This window comes from Helicoverpa zea, chromosome 27, assembly GCF_022581195.2.
Source record: "Helicoverpa zea isolate HzStark_Cry1AcR chromosome 27, ilHelZeax1.1, whole genome shotgun sequence".
NCBI classification, from domain to species: domain Eukaryota; kingdom Metazoa; phylum Arthropoda; class Insecta; order Lepidoptera; family Noctuidae; genus Helicoverpa; species Helicoverpa zea.
In genome coordinates, this window is record NC_061478.1 from 233,084 (window position 1) to 250,274 (window position 17,191).

The 17,191-nt window shown below is 35.8% G+C and overlaps 2 protein-coding genes and 1 non-coding gene across 3 annotated transcripts; 1 reads left to right on the forward strand and 2 right to left on the reverse strand.

Moving 5' to 3' along the window:
- Positions 1-1,122: 1,122 nt before the first annotated feature.
- LOC124643395 lies at positions 1,123-13,176 on the reverse strand. The gene is made up of 6 exons (XM_047182377.1): positions 13,091-13,176; positions 12,290-12,440; positions 11,430-11,547; positions 10,525-10,810; positions 3,297-3,431; positions 1,123-2,770 (listed from the first exon to the last, which is right to left on the reverse strand). The coding sequence occupies exons 1-6, from the start codon at positions 13,160-13,162 to the stop codon at positions 2,576-2,578; spliced, it is 957 nt and encodes a 318-aa protein (XP_047038333.1). The 5' UTR covers positions 13,163-13,176; the 3' UTR covers positions 1,123-2,575.
- LOC124643394 (differentially expressed in FDCP 8 homolog) lies at positions 4,788-7,430 on the forward strand. Its single transcript, XM_047182376.1, has one exon. The coding sequence runs from the start codon at positions 5,008-5,010 to the stop codon at positions 6,328-6,330; it is 1,323 nt and encodes a 440-aa protein (XP_047038332.1). The 5' UTR covers positions 4,788-5,007; the 3' UTR covers positions 6,331-7,430.
- Positions 8,692-8,810, reverse strand: LOC124643575. The gene has a single exon (XR_006985953.1). It is a non-coding gene; the product is annotated as a 5S ribosomal RNA (ribosomal RNA).
- Positions 13,177-17,191: the final 4,015 nt, after the last annotated feature.

Consider the following 17,191-nt stretch of genomic DNA (forward strand, 5'->3'; position numbering starts at 1 on the left):
AACTGAATTTTTGAACGGTAATATATTCGTATAGATTAGACCCACCGAGCAATCGGTTCATGTCGATGTTGCCATCTTGAGGCATTTCATTTACCAAATATAAGAGGGAGAAGAGATACTTTTCAAGTGAGTCTAATACTCCTCAAACCATCCACAGATCCTTACTTTTTGTGGCCCAACTCAAAACGGTAACGTTCGGTGACTTAGCGTCAACATTTGCATTACGGGTGATTGATTTTTTCAAATCTGGTAGTACCGACTTGAAACTTTAGTTCCTATTCTGGCTACCAATACTGTTGACCGCTCGGTGGGTCTGTAAACTCATTCAAACACTTAACGAGAGTTAGGAACTTACAACTACAGTCTACACTATACTATAATTCGTGGAATAATAATTGAGGCCCAAAATATGACTTCATTAACCATTATCTCCAGAATAAATATGGAAGTACAAACACACAGCTGTTTTTGACAGCATTGCTATTGTTTTTAACATGATGTTGCCATTTTAAGGCATTCTCCAAGAAAAATGGGTAACACAGTGGAGGACAGTTTTACTATTGAATTTTTTAGGCGCATCTTAGTTATTTTCGGCGTCACATTGTAACAGACTTAATATTAAATTTATACAATAAAAATCTGTTCTTTAAGTATCTTTATTAGATTGTTATGCCATATTTACTTTCTTGAGATAAATGTTACGCGACTATTGTAAAATCGGCTATAACATTAGGTATAACTACGTAGACACATAATAATTTAAAGCTATCTATGACTATCACTAATAAATAAATATAGTACAGGTACATGTTATGAGATCTTTTACGACTATAATTATTAAAATTATCTTATTAAAGTTTTGACGAACAAAGGAACTATATATTTATTTAAGCAATAGCAAGTTCGATTCTTATAAAATATATTTTTGTTATTTTTTTTCTTATTTTGAGTTTGATATCTACCCTCCTGTGTAATATTTTTGATATTCCATTTGATGATTATAATAGCAAGTAGGGTAAAATTGCACGGATTGTTTTCATAAGATTTAAAACTATATGTATAATTATCAGGCAGCATTAATTTTTATGTCATTAAAATTATTTTACAATATGGACGAACTTTTTACACAAAAGTAAACCGACTTCAACAATATACCTAAAACCTTCTCCTCAGTCTGTCAATACTATGCTGAACACCGCATCAAAGTCGGTTCGGCTAAACGTGAGAAAATCGCGCTCAAACATTCATTTGTACATAGGTACAGGTAAAACTAAGAACCTTCTTGTTTAAGCCGTTTTAAAACACACTTCGATATTTTTAGACTTAGTTAATTAAAGATTTAATTATATTATCTATTCGTTAGGTAGCGTTAACTTCGTAATCAAGCAAAGACAATATTAATATTTCTATCTTATTTCAGGATTTCTATTCTATTTGCTTACTACTTACATATAAAGCTATTTTAGAGATGTAATGTACCTAGAGTATTTTAAACTGTCAATATGGTACAACGACGTATCTACCTACATCTCGCGGAATGATTCATGACGACAAAAAGTTTGGCGACTTATATCTACATTTACAGCTTAGGTACAATTTGAAACAACTCATTTTTAACTTATTAATAAATTGCAGCAGCATTAGGCAAATATTTAACGTTTTTCAGGCGTCAAATGGCAAACTTCCCTTTAAAATAAAGGCATTCTGACAATTTCTGCTTGTATGTCAGAATTCTCAGACAAACTTGAGACTTATCAGACCTCAAACCACAAAATTCAGTTTGAAATTAACACTATTCTGATTTCTACAGTTACATAGGCAAATTAATTTACTCACTAGACATATGAGTAAATAATTTACCAGATTTTTTTTCTTTTCCCGCCATTTCCACATACACCTGTCAATATATTCGTTGGAACTCTGTACCACAGACACACAACACTCACTATATAACATTTCAAGAAAATAATAATTTAGCAAAAACTACAATAAAATCCCGCAAAATGGCCAGAATTATCATCCATCATCACACATGATTTAAAATAATACTTCTTTTGATTCCACCATTTAAATAAAAACTTTTTCCATCTCACATCTTCGCGTCATCTGTCAAACATAACCTTGGAACTCTGTACCACAGACATAAAGATGAACGGAGATGCCATAAGGAAGGTAAGTCAGGCCTTCTTATAGGTCTGCCGGGGCTGCGGGTTGTTCGAAGAGATACACACATAAAAGGCCTACGACGGAACACGACGGTTTTTAGTCAGTAAGAGTCTGACACTCCCTCATCCCTGCTAACCCACAGCGGGAGGGATCATTTGATGATTTTTGACGTCGTTAAAAGCAAGGTCAAGCAACGTATAGTAGGCGTGATAAGTTACTAGAACTAACGAGACATTCAAGTTCCTTGTCAAATCAAAACCAATATGTCAAAGATTGGTGATTTTACGTTGACAAAAAAGGCGTGTAAGAGCGAAGTTAGTAACGTTTTCGTCCATCAAACACCCGCATGTTGTCACGCTACCTTCTTAGCAGATTTAGCGTTATGACATCTCCGCTAGTCATCGTTTCCTCACTGTATATTACAAGTGATTGGATGTGTAAGTAAATAGTTGAGTAGCACAGGAGTGCCCGCGGCCACTTCTAGTTGCAACTTATCCTCGGCGTCGGGTTCCGTCGTGGTCGCTTCGTCGGAGGAGACAGACATTTTCTTATCTAGAAGAAGGTCTGTTGATGTGTTGTCGCCGGGAACTGTGTCTACGAACACCTGGGAAGCACAAGAGTATATATCTGCATGAATGTTATATGGCTAAAGAACTTGATTTCTTGCTTGCTTGAATGCCCTACTTTAAGGAACTACAGGCTTTCTTACATTGAAAGGATTTTTTTGGACCGTTTTGAAAAATATTTTCAGTGTTAGATAGAACATTTATTTAGGCTACTTTTAACCCTGTACGCAAAGTATTTATTACGAGACGAGGTTGAAACCACTAGCGGTAGTAGCAAAATTATTAATATCCCGGATAATTTTCAGCCAGGGCCGGTGGCTCTGTTTGAAGAAGATCACCTCATCATCATCATCGTCATCATCAGCTGCGGGCTCGTGGTGATGCTCTATAGCCTCCGCCACGTACTGCGCCACGTAGCTGTCATCATCAGAGCTGTAGTGTTCACGGTTACCTCATCATCATCATCGTCATCATCAGCTGCGGGCTCGTGGTGATGCTCTATAGCCTCCGCCACGTACTGCGCCACGTAGCTGTCATCATCAGAGCTGTAGTGTTCACGGTTACCTCATCATCATCATCGTCATCATCAGCTGCGGGCTCGTGGTGATGCTCTATAGCCTCCGCCACGTACTGCGCCACGTAGCTGTCATCATCAGAGCTGTAGTCTTCGCTGTCTTCATCGCACTCGAAGTAGCGGCTCTGAAAATTAAAAAAAAACTCAAAACACACTCATATATTGTACCTACGTATGTTAGTACGTAACTATGTATACAGTTTGTGAGATAAGTACAGCTAGGTGACAGACGAACAGGGAAATAATAGGGTCCTGTTTTCCTGTTAGGCAAGTAACCCTAAAAGTTACCATTAACCCATTAAAAATTTGCAGTAAAAAAATCTGGAAGTTTCCCGAGAAGTTACTAGAAAAAAGTTAGTGCTATACATAATCTTTTAATTAAATAAATTGCACAAATTCGTACTTATATACAGGAATGAATTTTATCCAGTGCGCAAACTTTGTCAACTTATAGTTAAATAAGTTTTATAGATACGTATATTTTTATTTTGTCGTGTTTTAGTACAAAAAAGAAAAGTTATTGATATCGAAAGATTTTTATTTTGTAACCAATTGTATGATCACAGTCGTCATAGTAGGCACGGGCGGCAACGCGAAAACGGTTTACTGACGCGAGCGCTGCTCCAAGCGCGTAAAAATAGTTAGGTAGTATCCATATTTTGCTGATTTTAGGGCGGAAGAAAAAATTTTTGCTAATGATGCAGATATGTTCTGTTAATGATTCTGTACCACCAGCTTTTTTTTGCGCACTGCTTAAAATTCATTCTTGTATAAATGATTGTCTAATTATAGAGAGCACCTACATTATCAAGAAATATTTCTTGATTCAGCAATCATATAAAAGTAGGATGGCAACTCTATGTAGAACTTTTAAAATAGCGCGCCAATGTAGGCCAATTCAAAGTACCAAAACGTACTACATTGTCTTGCGAATACATATTATATTTATTTATACCACGCGGGTTTCCCATTTAGAGCGCGTGCAAGGACATAGGTCATTACTAAGTACCATAATCTAGGTAATTAGGACGAATATAGAGGCTGATCTCATCCGCGGTATATCGCGAGGTTATTTATATTTTATCATACATTGACGCTTTTGTTTTATTTAAGAGTTTCTGTTCTCTTATGCAATCAATGTATGATAAACAGCAAATGACAACTATGAAAAGTCGTCTCAATGACATTGACAGGAGTGGGCTATCGACTGAGTGTTGGTACGCCTGCGCGTTGCAACCACGATTCGTTCAATACAGAACACGGCGATGTAAAAGACTTATTTTTATAATATACGATCGTGTTAAATGAAAAATGGTAATTTTAACAAAAGAATACGTAAATAAATATGTTTTTACGTGTGAATAAATAGTAAAATCAAACATTGGGAAATATAAAAATTACAGAAAGCCTTTTGTATTAATATTAGTGCGCAACGAAACGCAACATACCGGTCAACCAACATACAAAAACAAACACGAAAATCTTATTATTCACCTGTCAAAAATGACGATAACAATTTCATTGTAAAAAAATTACGATTCAATATCAAAACATTGTCGTCTCCCCATGGAAATGATACGCAATATTAGATAACAGACGTCTGCATTCGTAACTAAAACCAAAACAAACAGTGACATTGCAAAATTTATGTAAATTTCAGTAATGTACGAGTGTTGCAAATCCTTTGTGTAATTAGTGACCATGGCTGTGAACATCGCGAATGACTCGCCTAAATACAGGAACAGCTTGATATGCTGCAGTCCAAGCGTGGAAGCTACTTCTAGAACTTCCACATCGTCTACTTCTGGCGGAGTTTCTGTCGACGAAGGTTACGACTCGAATTGTATACCAAAGTCAGTAGCGAACAAAAAGTTGAAGATACACAGCTCAGCAACGAAGGAGGAGATTGAGAAAGCCATTCAACAGTGTAAAGAACTCGTTTTGAACAGCGAACAGTGTTCAGACGAGCGAAAATGGTTCGTAAGATACCTTGTAGAACTCAGATTAAGGTTAGAGGATTTAAAAGAGAATAATGGCAAAGCTAGGGACCGTGTTTCCATAAAAGGTCATCATTTTGAACAGCAAACGAATCCCAGTAACCGCAAACAGTACTGCGATCACTGCAGTGGGGTGATATGGAGCATTGTGCAAGGTTCGTACATTTGTAACGACTGTGGATACTTGTGTCATTACAAATGTGTTGACCACATCTGTAGGGTATGTGCACATGTAGTTATGACTGAGAAAGGAAGCTTCGAAATGAGTATATGTCCCGAAAAAGGGTTAGCAGCACAAGATTATAAATGTGCAGAATGTCAAACAGCGTTAACTTTCAAAGATTCTTGGAACGAACCTCGGTTATGTGACTACACCGGCCTGTACTTCTGTGCTACATGTCACTGGAACGATTTAATGGCAACTCCAGCGAGAGTTATTCACAACTGGGACTGGGAGAAGCGGTACGTTTCCCGATTAGCATTCCAAATGCTGAACTTATCTTGGGCAAGACCGTACATCGATATTGAGACTATAAACCCTAGATTATTTAACTTTATAGCTGAATTGGAGTGGGTGCACCGAATGAGGAAGGACTTGGAGTGGATGAGACGGTACCTGTGCGCTTGCGTAGACGGCACAGCCTTACTATCACCGTTATTTGTACAATTCGGTGACGTGAACAAGAAATACAGTATGAGCCATTTACAGGCCATTCAAGATGGAACACTTGAGAGACAGCTAATGGAATTGACCGAGACCTGCCGTTCTCACATAACGAGTTGTGACCGATGTTCAGGGAAAGGGTATTTATGTGAAATCTGTAAAAACAACGAGGTATTGTACCCATTTGACAGTGGAGCATTAATGTGTGATAAATGTAACTCTATGTATCATCGAAGATGTTGGTTAAGAAAAGGGGAGAAATGTCTCAAATGTGTACGTTTGGAAGAACGCAAGAAGACAGTTGATGACGTACAAGTAGACACAGTTGCCTTAGAGTATGACATAGACAAGTTTGTGAATTGAATTGTACCTGACTTTCGAATTCGTTAACTAACTTTAGGATGTACGTTTATTCTATTACACATATACAAGATACAGTACTTTGCTGAGTTTGGAATTTCTCATTAGTATTTCTTAGTATTCAAACAATACTCAAGCAAGCTATTTACTGTGCAAACACAGCATTGCCTATATTTAGTTTATAAGATCATAAATTCCATTCAAAGCAATAGCTGTCATTTGAACATCTTTGGCAGTCCGATGAGTCTGACAACCAGTCTTATCAAGGGGTATTGGGTTGCCCAGGTAACTGGGTTGAGGAGGTCAGCTAGGTAGTCGCTCCTTGTAAACTGTTATCAGCTACATCCGGTTAGACTGGAAGCCGACGCCAACATAGTTGAGAAAAGGCTCAGGATATGAAATACCTTACTTAGCAAATATGTTTCTTGTATATGTGTAATTGTTTTTATCACGAATCTTAAGCATGTAAATATGTATAATGAGCGGGCTTATTAAAGAGTGTAATATATTAATAGTTAAGCTAAATAATTAGTGCCTAAACATGTGAATTGTTTTATATTGTATAAGCTTAATTCAATTCAATATATTCATTTGCTGAGTGAATTTAGACTACTGACCACAGATGTGAATTCAATGGTGCCTATAGGCAGAAATAATTTTAGTTTCCTTATGTAAAATTAATATTAGTATTTATGTTTTATAAACTGCAATACATACATATTACCATTATAAATAGTTTTTAAAATTCCAGTTACATATTATTTTCAGTTGATTGTATTTTATATTATTTTCTCTATAAACAGATTTTTATATTATTTAAATGTTAAAAACTTGATTGACATCAATAATTATATTTGAATATTTATTTATAAAAACCCAGTTGTTTTAGTTATTAAGAATATGCAGACTGAAATTGACGAAATTTATGAAAACTGTGCAGACTTTAGTTTTGTGACGAAATAATTTAAAAAACCTGTTTTTTAGTTTTATGCATAGTGAACCATGTCTGTGTTCAGTTAGGTATAAATAAATATAGAATATGTGAATGACCTCTTTATAATTATAATGACATGTTACAGACAATACAGAGATACCATTATTAATTTTGTTGTTTTTTTTACTGTCAAACCTTTTTTGGAGGGAACTATTATTCCTGATTATAGCCAACTGATTATCTGATTGCTGTCAAAAGCTCTTTCACAAGCAAATTAACATCATGAAGTATGATGGACTACTACAATATGGTTAAAGATGTTTGTATGAACACAAACCTATCGCAGTACCAATGCGAGCTTTTTAGACCAACTAGCTGTTTCATCCGCATCCCAGGGGTACGTCTTCCCGTACCCAGACTATACCCTACTTACTACTCGGGATAGTCTGGATAAAATTTCCAACAGTGAAAGAATTTTTCAATTTGGTGCCTTAGTTTCGGAGCTTTTAGGGCACAAATAAATACGCAAAAATGTTTCCTCTTTAATATACCTACCAATGAGTAAATTTAAGAGGTCCCTCAGAAATTGGCTTATTGATAAATGTTTTTATACAGTCAAAGAGTACCTAGAGGAGAAAGAGTTATAATGCAAAATGATTGTAGGTACTTTTTTAGATTATAGAATTTAAGATATTTGCATGACTAAATTATATGTCGAATATAGTGAGACCATATTTTTTATTGTATCGACCATCATATTGTACCTATATTCTGGCAAATAAATAAATTTCAAATTTATATATTTAGTAAACATGAAAAGCTTTTAGCGAAGAGTATAATAGTACTAGGAAAAGACGTGAAAAGGAAAGAAGTGAGAATTCAAATCAAGAAGTTTTGCGTACCCTACATACAAGTTATTGTATGTGCGTATGAATTAGACAATGCTAAAAAACTATTGACCGCACAAATTGAATTAGACTGTGGAGGATCTAACCACGACAAAATTAATAAGATTAGATTCTCTTTTTCTTTTTGTAAAGTCGGTTAGTAAGGGACAAAATACTCAAAAACGTTACTAATTATATCTTAACCTGATAATTAATTCATAACCTGGCGCATAAAAAGTTTGACCGCGAAAATAATACGAGGCGCCACTTTCACCTCGGGTGCCGTCAAGTTTTTAAATCCTGCGTGGAACTTCGTTAAAAAACATATATATATGTATACCTATATCAATTATTGGCATTGCAAACATACCTTTGCAAAAAACAGACAGTTTTCTCGAAAATAAAAATTTAATTTCAACTACCAGGTCAACTTTGTTTCCTTATAAGACTCGCGATGTTTGGTATTGCAAAAAAAACCTAAATTACGTCAAAATTATTCTCTGTAAAAAAAAATATTTTAAAAAATATGATTGAGCAATAAAAAGCCAACGTCACGCGGTGTTCCCAGGCGGTCACCCATCCAAGTACTGACCGCGCCCGATGTTGCTTAACTTCGGTGATCGGACGAGAACCGGTGTATTCAACGTGGTATGGACGTTGGCAATAAAAGGGTCGAAATTATTAAACAGTTTCTTCACTGTAGTGAAAATGTACGAAAAAACGTTAGGTATAATTAAATAACTTTGCCTCTATGAAATTAGATAAGTTACTACATTTTGAAGGTTACTATATTCAAATCGAATAGATACGGACTTAACTAACGATAAACAATCAGTTTATCAATGTAAATACTATAACAATTACTTAATCAGGTGAATAATGATTTTCAGCAGTAGTTTATTTGTTTAATATACATATAGGTAGTTATGTATAAGGTTCTATTAAGATTGTTTACCTAGTGCCTACTTACCTAAATAGAGTATAGAGAATTCAGAATAGTCAAAATTATACTTCGGCCGTTCAGAGAATGCGTTCCTGACACCTATCAGTTAGTCACGACTAGTGATGGGCACAACATAACACTGAGTTCGTTACCGTTCCTTCAAAATGAACCGCCGCATTATTTTAAGATTATTTTCGTTTTAAATTGGCGGAATCATTTGTTTTATATTTTAGTTATTTAAGTGGAAACCAAAAAAAGGTAATATTCATATAATAAAATTGTTTTATTTATTCTTTGTTACAAGTACATTGAATTGAATGTGCGAACAGAATATTAATCAGACTCCGATTTGCTTGAGGAGGTGGTGTCTTCATCATCATCTTCGCCTACATGTATAATTATATTATTATCAATAACAGAATCAATCCTGATATCTCGGTCTAACAAAAGCCGGGTAATCAAATAAAAACAGATCGAAAACACTTGAAAAACGTGGTCTATGCGCACGAAACGACAACGGACGACTGTTTTAGCGTCACAAAATGGCGGCCCATAACGCCATTTGGGGTTACCATTTTTAATCTAAGTATAAAAATGCGGTTTGGTCATAGTTTTATTTTTATATTTCATAAAAGTTATAATTAAGTCTTATAGTCCATTATTTTCCAATTCTTAAAAAGAAAATCAAAACGTATTATTTTATATTATAACTGTATAAGAACAGATTACGATACTTGCCTGTTATTTTTAGCACAGCACTACAAAATATAAACCGCTGACATAACCTTGTAATAGCGCAGTATAGATTTAGAAAAATATTGTTTACCAAGTTATTTGACACTCAGTTTGGCACAAAATTATAACATTCATTGATTATTGATATAATAATGTTGTTTTAATGCTCCTCAATTGTTAAAACGGTAAACAACCAGCAAAAATATTTTTATCGTAACTGCAACGCCATTGCAAAGTTACGTCGTCAGTTCAATCGCGACGTGTCAGGAACGCATTCTCTGAATGGCCGAACTATAGTAACTGTTTTATTCTGCAGTTCTATCAAAATTATTTTCCGCTCTGAAGTTGGCCTGAATATGCTCCACGAATACCAGAAAAAAGTTTTTGTTAAGTAAAATGTTTTTAATTCATATACCTCCCCACTCAGAGACATTTAATGGTTACTTAAGCCATAGACTAATATACTATTATATATTAGTCTATGCTTAAGCCATTCCTTAGTGAAGGATTAGTATGACATTCCGTCAATAAGGAGTGACTTAAGTAATCATTAAATGTCTCTGAGTGTGGGGGATAGACCTATTACAGGCGCTTAAGAAACGTCAAGCTAGTTGTGCGTTACATTTTGAAAATTGTACAGTCTTAACTACAAGCCAACTTCAGAGCAGCGAAGTTATGTGAAGAGCTATACCACTTACCTGACACTCCAGGCAGCGGCAGCTCTCCCTGTACGTGCAGCTGCTGGTGAGCGCGGTGTCGATGTGCCGCAGATAGATCTCGTCACAGCAGCACTGGTGGTACTCCCCACTTACCTGACACTCCAGGCAGCGGCAGCTCTCCCTGTACGTGCAGCTGCTGGTGAGCGCGTTGTCGATGTGCCGCAGATAGATCTCGTCGTGGTCGCCGGCGCGTCTCTTGCGCCGCGCGAGTGACCACAGCAGCGCGAGGAGAGTGCCGCGACCTTTGGCGCATTTTGTTGGACCACTGGTGGCAATAAACAAAAAACAATAGATATAAAGTACGTGCCAAACCTAATGGCACCCGTATACTGAGATAAGTAACTACTAGCCGTGCGCAGATGGGGATAAAAATTGAGAATTCTATATTCGCTTCCTGGTTCTAAGCTGCCTCCCAAATCGATTCAGCCGTTGTTAACATATAAATAGTATCACTTATACGACTTTCTATTCTACATAGGTATTCGTCTGCAGCGGCAAAAGACTCAAATCCTAATCCTAACTAATATTATAAATGTGAAAGTAACTCTGTCTGTGTCTTTTTCACGACGAATTACTGAACCGATTTGTGTGAAATTTGGTACAGACATAGTTTGGACTTGAGAAAGGACATAGGATAGTATTTATTACAAAAAATCTGCCGGAAGTCACTATTCCACGCGAACGAAGTCGCGGGCAAAAGCTAGTTCAAAATATTTATTTCTTTGGTAAGGTATAACATGTATTTACTGAATACTAAAATTCAGTTTATCATCTGTGAAAAAAACTGTCTGTCTATCACTGTTCATTAAGTCGACCTGCTGACAAACATACATACACACAGCGGAGTCATAAAAATAGGCTCCCTAGACAGGCTACATTATTACCTATTCCCCACAGAGTTGAGTAGCGCGGGCTTCATATCCTCCGCGTCGCAGAGCGCAGCGGTGCTCTGTCGCCGGCGCGAGCGCAGCATGCTCTCCGACTTCTCTTTCTCCTCACTCACTGTTGGAAAATACATATAAACGTTAGACTGGCTTCTGTCTGGTGGGTTGCCCGGGTAACTGGGTTGAGGAGGTCAGATAGGCAGTCGCTCCTCGTGTCGAGTATACGTTCGGTTGCTTGGCAACTGTCTCCTTTGTGCATATGCATAGCGAGAGAGTGAGACCCTTTCCATCATCATCATCAGCCTATAGCAGTCCACTGCTGGACATAGGCCTCTCCAAGTGCACGCCACTGAGATCGATTTTCGGCTGCTCGCATCCAGCTCCATAGACATGAAAGTAGAACAAAATCCTAAGCTCGATTAATTGTCTCACGGAATCATATAATATATTTTTCCAAATACTTCAGTCTCTCCTCGTATAGTTATCGGCACGAATCTGGAGCTCTGACCTACATCTGCGCAGAAGTCTCGGTGTCTACATGTCCCAATGATGGCAGATAACTAAGTACTCCCGCACCCTCACCAGTAACGTCCTGCTCGCAGTACCAGCGCTCGTTATCACCGCGCTGCTTAAGCTCCTGCACCGACGGATTCTGGTAGATAGTCTCGGTGTCCAGGCATGTCCTAATGATAGCAGATAACTAAGTACTCCCGCACCCTCACCAGTAACGTCCTGTTCGCAGTAACAGCGCTCGTTATCATCGCACTGCTTAAGCTCCTGCACCGACGGGTTCTGGTAGATATTCTCGGTGTCTACATGTCCTAATGATGGCAGATAACTAAGTACTCCCGCACCCTCACCAGTAACGTCCTGCTCGCAGTACCAGCGCTCGTTATCATCGCGCTGCTTGTCTGCCGGCCACAGTTCCTGTACCGACGGGTTCTGGTAGATGGTCTCTGTTGAAGCGTTGCCGTTTTCTGCGTCGTAACGACTTTCCGGTTGGTTTAGGACCTGGTGGAATTAAGAAGTGTTAGTTATTTTTTCTTAAATGGTATCTTATAATAACATCTTATAACGTTATAACATAAAAAGCCAACGGCGAGGTGACAGCGAGCTTGCATATTTAAACTGTGGCCGTACCGTACATGTGTGCCATGACCTTAACTCGTGTTGAAGTGTGTAAAAAGGATGTTTATGTTTTGAATTTTCAAAGAAATTATTTATTCGCTTTTCTTGATTTAAAAAAAAAAAAACATACAATGCAAAATTTTGTATGGAAAAAATGTTTATTCCATGCAAATGCAATTTTCATGCATAAAATTGGATGGACTTTGATAAAACTTGCCAATCATTTAAATTATACGGCGGAATAACATTAGAGAACTTTTTATCAATAGTTCGGAAGAAATAAGAACTTTTTATAAAAATAAAAGCGATATAAGTCAGTTCATGAGAGATAATCGCGCACATACATACATACTGGTCAATATGCCATTATATGTATACCATCTTATGTAAAATATATTTTAGGCAAATAAATTATTTATATTTCTAAAAAAATTGCAACCATGCGTGAGTTTATTCATACCCAAAGGTATCCATAACATTAAATGAAGATCAATAACAATACTTTTATTTTGCAAAAGTAATTTATTATTTACCTGGTAATGCGCTCGCGTGCCTAGAAAGAATACTGCACCAGAACCGCCACTTGCCATTTTATTCTGAAACATAATGTTCAATATTGTTTTATTATGATAAATAATATACAAACGACTAAATTATTACACGCAGGTATTCGGAAGCAAGCATACTAAACTACTTTTTTGTAAAAAAAAACATATTTTTTGAGAAAATTGTGGAGTGCTATGTTGATAAAATATTATACATTATGAAATAATCAAGTAATTTTTAGTTTATTAATTACAGCACTAACATATAAATAAATTAAATATTAAAATGCTGCCTTGCAATCACTGACAAAATATATTTACATGCGCTTCTCTTATTATTTACGTAATACAGAACTTCTGTTGAGATACAATTAATTTTATGGCAAATAAAATTAAGAATTAATTTATCGTCATAAATAAGAGAATTAACAAAAGCGCAATATTAAATAAATTAATAAAATTGACTACACACTACGGTCGTAAACATACTGCGGGAAAAATTACCTCAAAACAAGCCCTTTTTAAGCAGTATCATATAAATTACACAAATAATATTCAACACATATTAAATATTATTATGACACGTTTAAAATTAATATTTTAAATAATAATAAATTCTCGTAAGAATCCTTGTCGCGTTGATATTATAATTTGTCAAAGTGGAATTGACATAGTTATGACTTGCGCAGTACAGCCATTGCGGGTATTTATTGGGGTTGTCATTGCTAAGGGGAGTAACATATTTTAGGGAAAAATGCGTATCTATGAAATTCTTTAACCCTTCTCTCAGGAATCTTAAAAAAAATGCGTAAAAATAATTTTTGTTTTGTTTAGTGTGTAATTATTGTTTTGTAGAGCGCCATCCAGATAATTCTAAGTGAAATAAGTGCTGGCTATGTTACGCCTTTTGGAAGCTGTAAGTTGTCGTCCATTGCTGAATTATGAAAGGCGCTAAGTAGCCGCAAGATGTCGCTTCAATATATAGGTTAGTTTTTGTTTTTGATTTTGAAGTTAGAATAATTAGTTTGGATGTATTTACTAAAAAGTAATGAATTTACTAAGTAGGATAATGAATGGACAAAATTCAAAAGTTTCTCTTTGAAATACGATCATACGATGTGTTATAATGTGAAAACGGTTTTTTTTTTATTTCGTAGCGTAGGTTATCTATATATTTTATATACTTATACTCTAGAACTAAAGAAACAATTTAGTTTTCTTTCTTTTGAATTCTCTGGCATTTACAAAAAAATAATCACAACTTTTAATTGGTCTTCCGTTGATTTAAGATTTTTTTTTGGGTTACAAAAAGTAGTTTCCATTTTTATATAAATGTTGTTTATAATGTAAACAAATATTAAATAAAATGTTTTATGGTATGATGGAAAAGCTAGAAATTATTTTGGCACTTTGTTAGAAAAAAATGACTCTACATTTCGTTATATTGAAAAAAAAAATTCTAAGCTATTTTACGAGTACCAAAAAGGAGTCAAAGGCCCACACAGGTGCTGTAAGCATTCAATATCAAGTTCAAGCATTCGTCATTCTACAAAGTCGCGGGTATCCAAATACAGTCTAGCAATTTCTTCTAGTCGACAGAATGGCAAATGTTGAAGTTTGTAGCGACTGAGATCGTGTCTGTCTGAATTATGGTGACGTGCACTTGATTGAAGTGGATGCACTGAACCACTTTACCTTGTGGTAGCGGACTCCCTGCTATGTGCAGTGAAATTGCGAGCCATGTTCGATGTGCAGAGAAAATGTTGCTTGCGCGATTTAGAGATGTAGGTTAGCTTTTGGGTACAGAGATGGCTATTTTATTAATTTATTTTTCGTTTACAGATGACAAATTGTTGCTTTAATGGCTACTTCTCATTTAGTGTAGATTCTAGTTAGAAATGTTAATGGTTTCTGTATTTCGTTGCGGTTGGTAATTTTTTACTACATTTTTCTCAAATGCCGCAGTTATTTGAGGCTGGCTTCTACTTAATAATCTAAAGTGTGTTATCGATATTATCCTAAATTCATATCTCAAGTTACAATCTCACCTAAACACGTGTAATACCCTACTTGTTTGTATCAGAAGGACTACTAGAATCCAATATGAATCTACTAATCCATACGAGTCCTTCCGATTTCCGAGTAACATAGGCATTTCTACGGTCAGTAGTTCTCAAGGGGCGCGAGTAAAACCACGGTAAAACAGCTAGTTCTCTATGTTTATTCAAAGTGTAGTCTCTGTCGTGAGCTACTCTGTAATATCCCGCAGTAGAGGGGTAGCAATCAGGTTCCATGAATGAAGACAGTTAAGGTCAAGTTGCACAATAACTGTTCTTTGTATTAGACGTACCGCGGGCAGACGAGATGATAATAATACTTTTGTAGAATACAAAGTAAGTAAGTAATGTACTGCGGATATTATTTATTTGGAAGTAGATATTATATGCTATTGGAATATAAAAGCCGATTTCATCAAACTCACACTATACTTTTAAGTTATTAATTGGGGGGATGAATAATAAAAAATTATACGTGTACTTAGACGACTTTTGAAGCAAAAGTCTTGAATTATCTTGAGAAGGGTTAACTTTTGCCCAGTGTATACCATGGTCTTTGTCCGTATTGGCCTATACTATCACCTCATGAAAGGATGCGCAATACTTACGAGTAACCCTGTATAAGCTGATTGCAAAATTCCGTAAATTGCTATTGTATTGATCTACTTTATCGTCGATCTTCAATTAGGAAGTAGATTCCTAAGAATACTTCGATTAAATAAACAATAGACCACGCGAAGTATGTAGGTAGCTTTGCCTTTAATAAATAAATAGAGCGTATCGTAGAAGCATGCATCCATGACTTTGTGTCGGAAAAGTCACTGACAATGAGTTATTTAACGCTGATAATTAAGCAATTAAAGTCTCAATTAGGCTTACCTTTGAATGTTTTCTTTAGTGGTTATGACGTCCCAATTTATTTAAATGAGTTTCCGCTGTAGCATTAGCATACTACTATGCTGGTGCTCCCCTTAAGTTATTAACGCTTAGTTTAGAAGATTGTCATGCTTCCTTAATTTTAATAGTTTAACTTTTTCTAATAAATGCAATTTAAAAATGGAGAAGCCGAGTTTCCTAATATAAATATTGATCACCCGAAAAGCCAGTTTCTTCAAAAGACGGTATAATGTGAGCTATCTCATGTATCAAGGTTTTCTACTAGAAACACATAGAAAGCCGTACTTTTTATATTCTTATTATACCACGCAATGTTTTTAATTAGCCAATAAGATTATCCTCTTAACATTCCATCACGAATTGTTGAAGGAGAATATCATCAATATAAGAATATTCTTAAGTGACTGAGCATTTTGGCTATAAAAACTGTTCGTAATTTGTCCGTCTAGAATCAATGACCGTATCATGACTCGGAAAGTCGAGACATATAGATTGTTTTAGCTAATTATAGTTTCTTAAAAAAAAAAATTGTTTAGAAGAAAACGCAAGCAGAGAGAGAGACTCAAAGAACTATTTTAATGTTAGAGTATCGTCAAATAGGATTAAATGCATCATCGTATTTGGAGCAGTCTTCAATATGCTATACTACGCTTACAAATAAAGCAATGAATATCTGCCAAAAATTTTTATGCAGTTCTTTGTAAGACAACAAATACGCCTACAATGCAAAGAGCTCTACATTTTCTATCGATTTCTATCGAAGCCGTACATGGTAGAGTCGACAAAGCAGTTCATAGTTGCAATGTTATTGTGTCCTATATAGGCAGGTACGTAGTACTGGTTTGTTTAGTAGCTCTACGAAGAGCTGTGACGTGCATGCGATCAATTCCAGCGGTGAAAATGCGTCATCCGCACTAACAGGCAACTGGCATACGTTAGAAAATTTTCGTTTTCTTCTCGTGCATTTTTTTTCAATATAGAATAATCTATCACGATGTATTGCATATTGCTATTGCAGATTGGTTAAGGAATAAAACTATCCAGAATGTTCGAGCTGCTCTAAGTGTTATATTTTCTCTGTATACCTATTTCGATTTTGTAAAATGTAATTTTAAGCAGACAAATTACCTGCCCT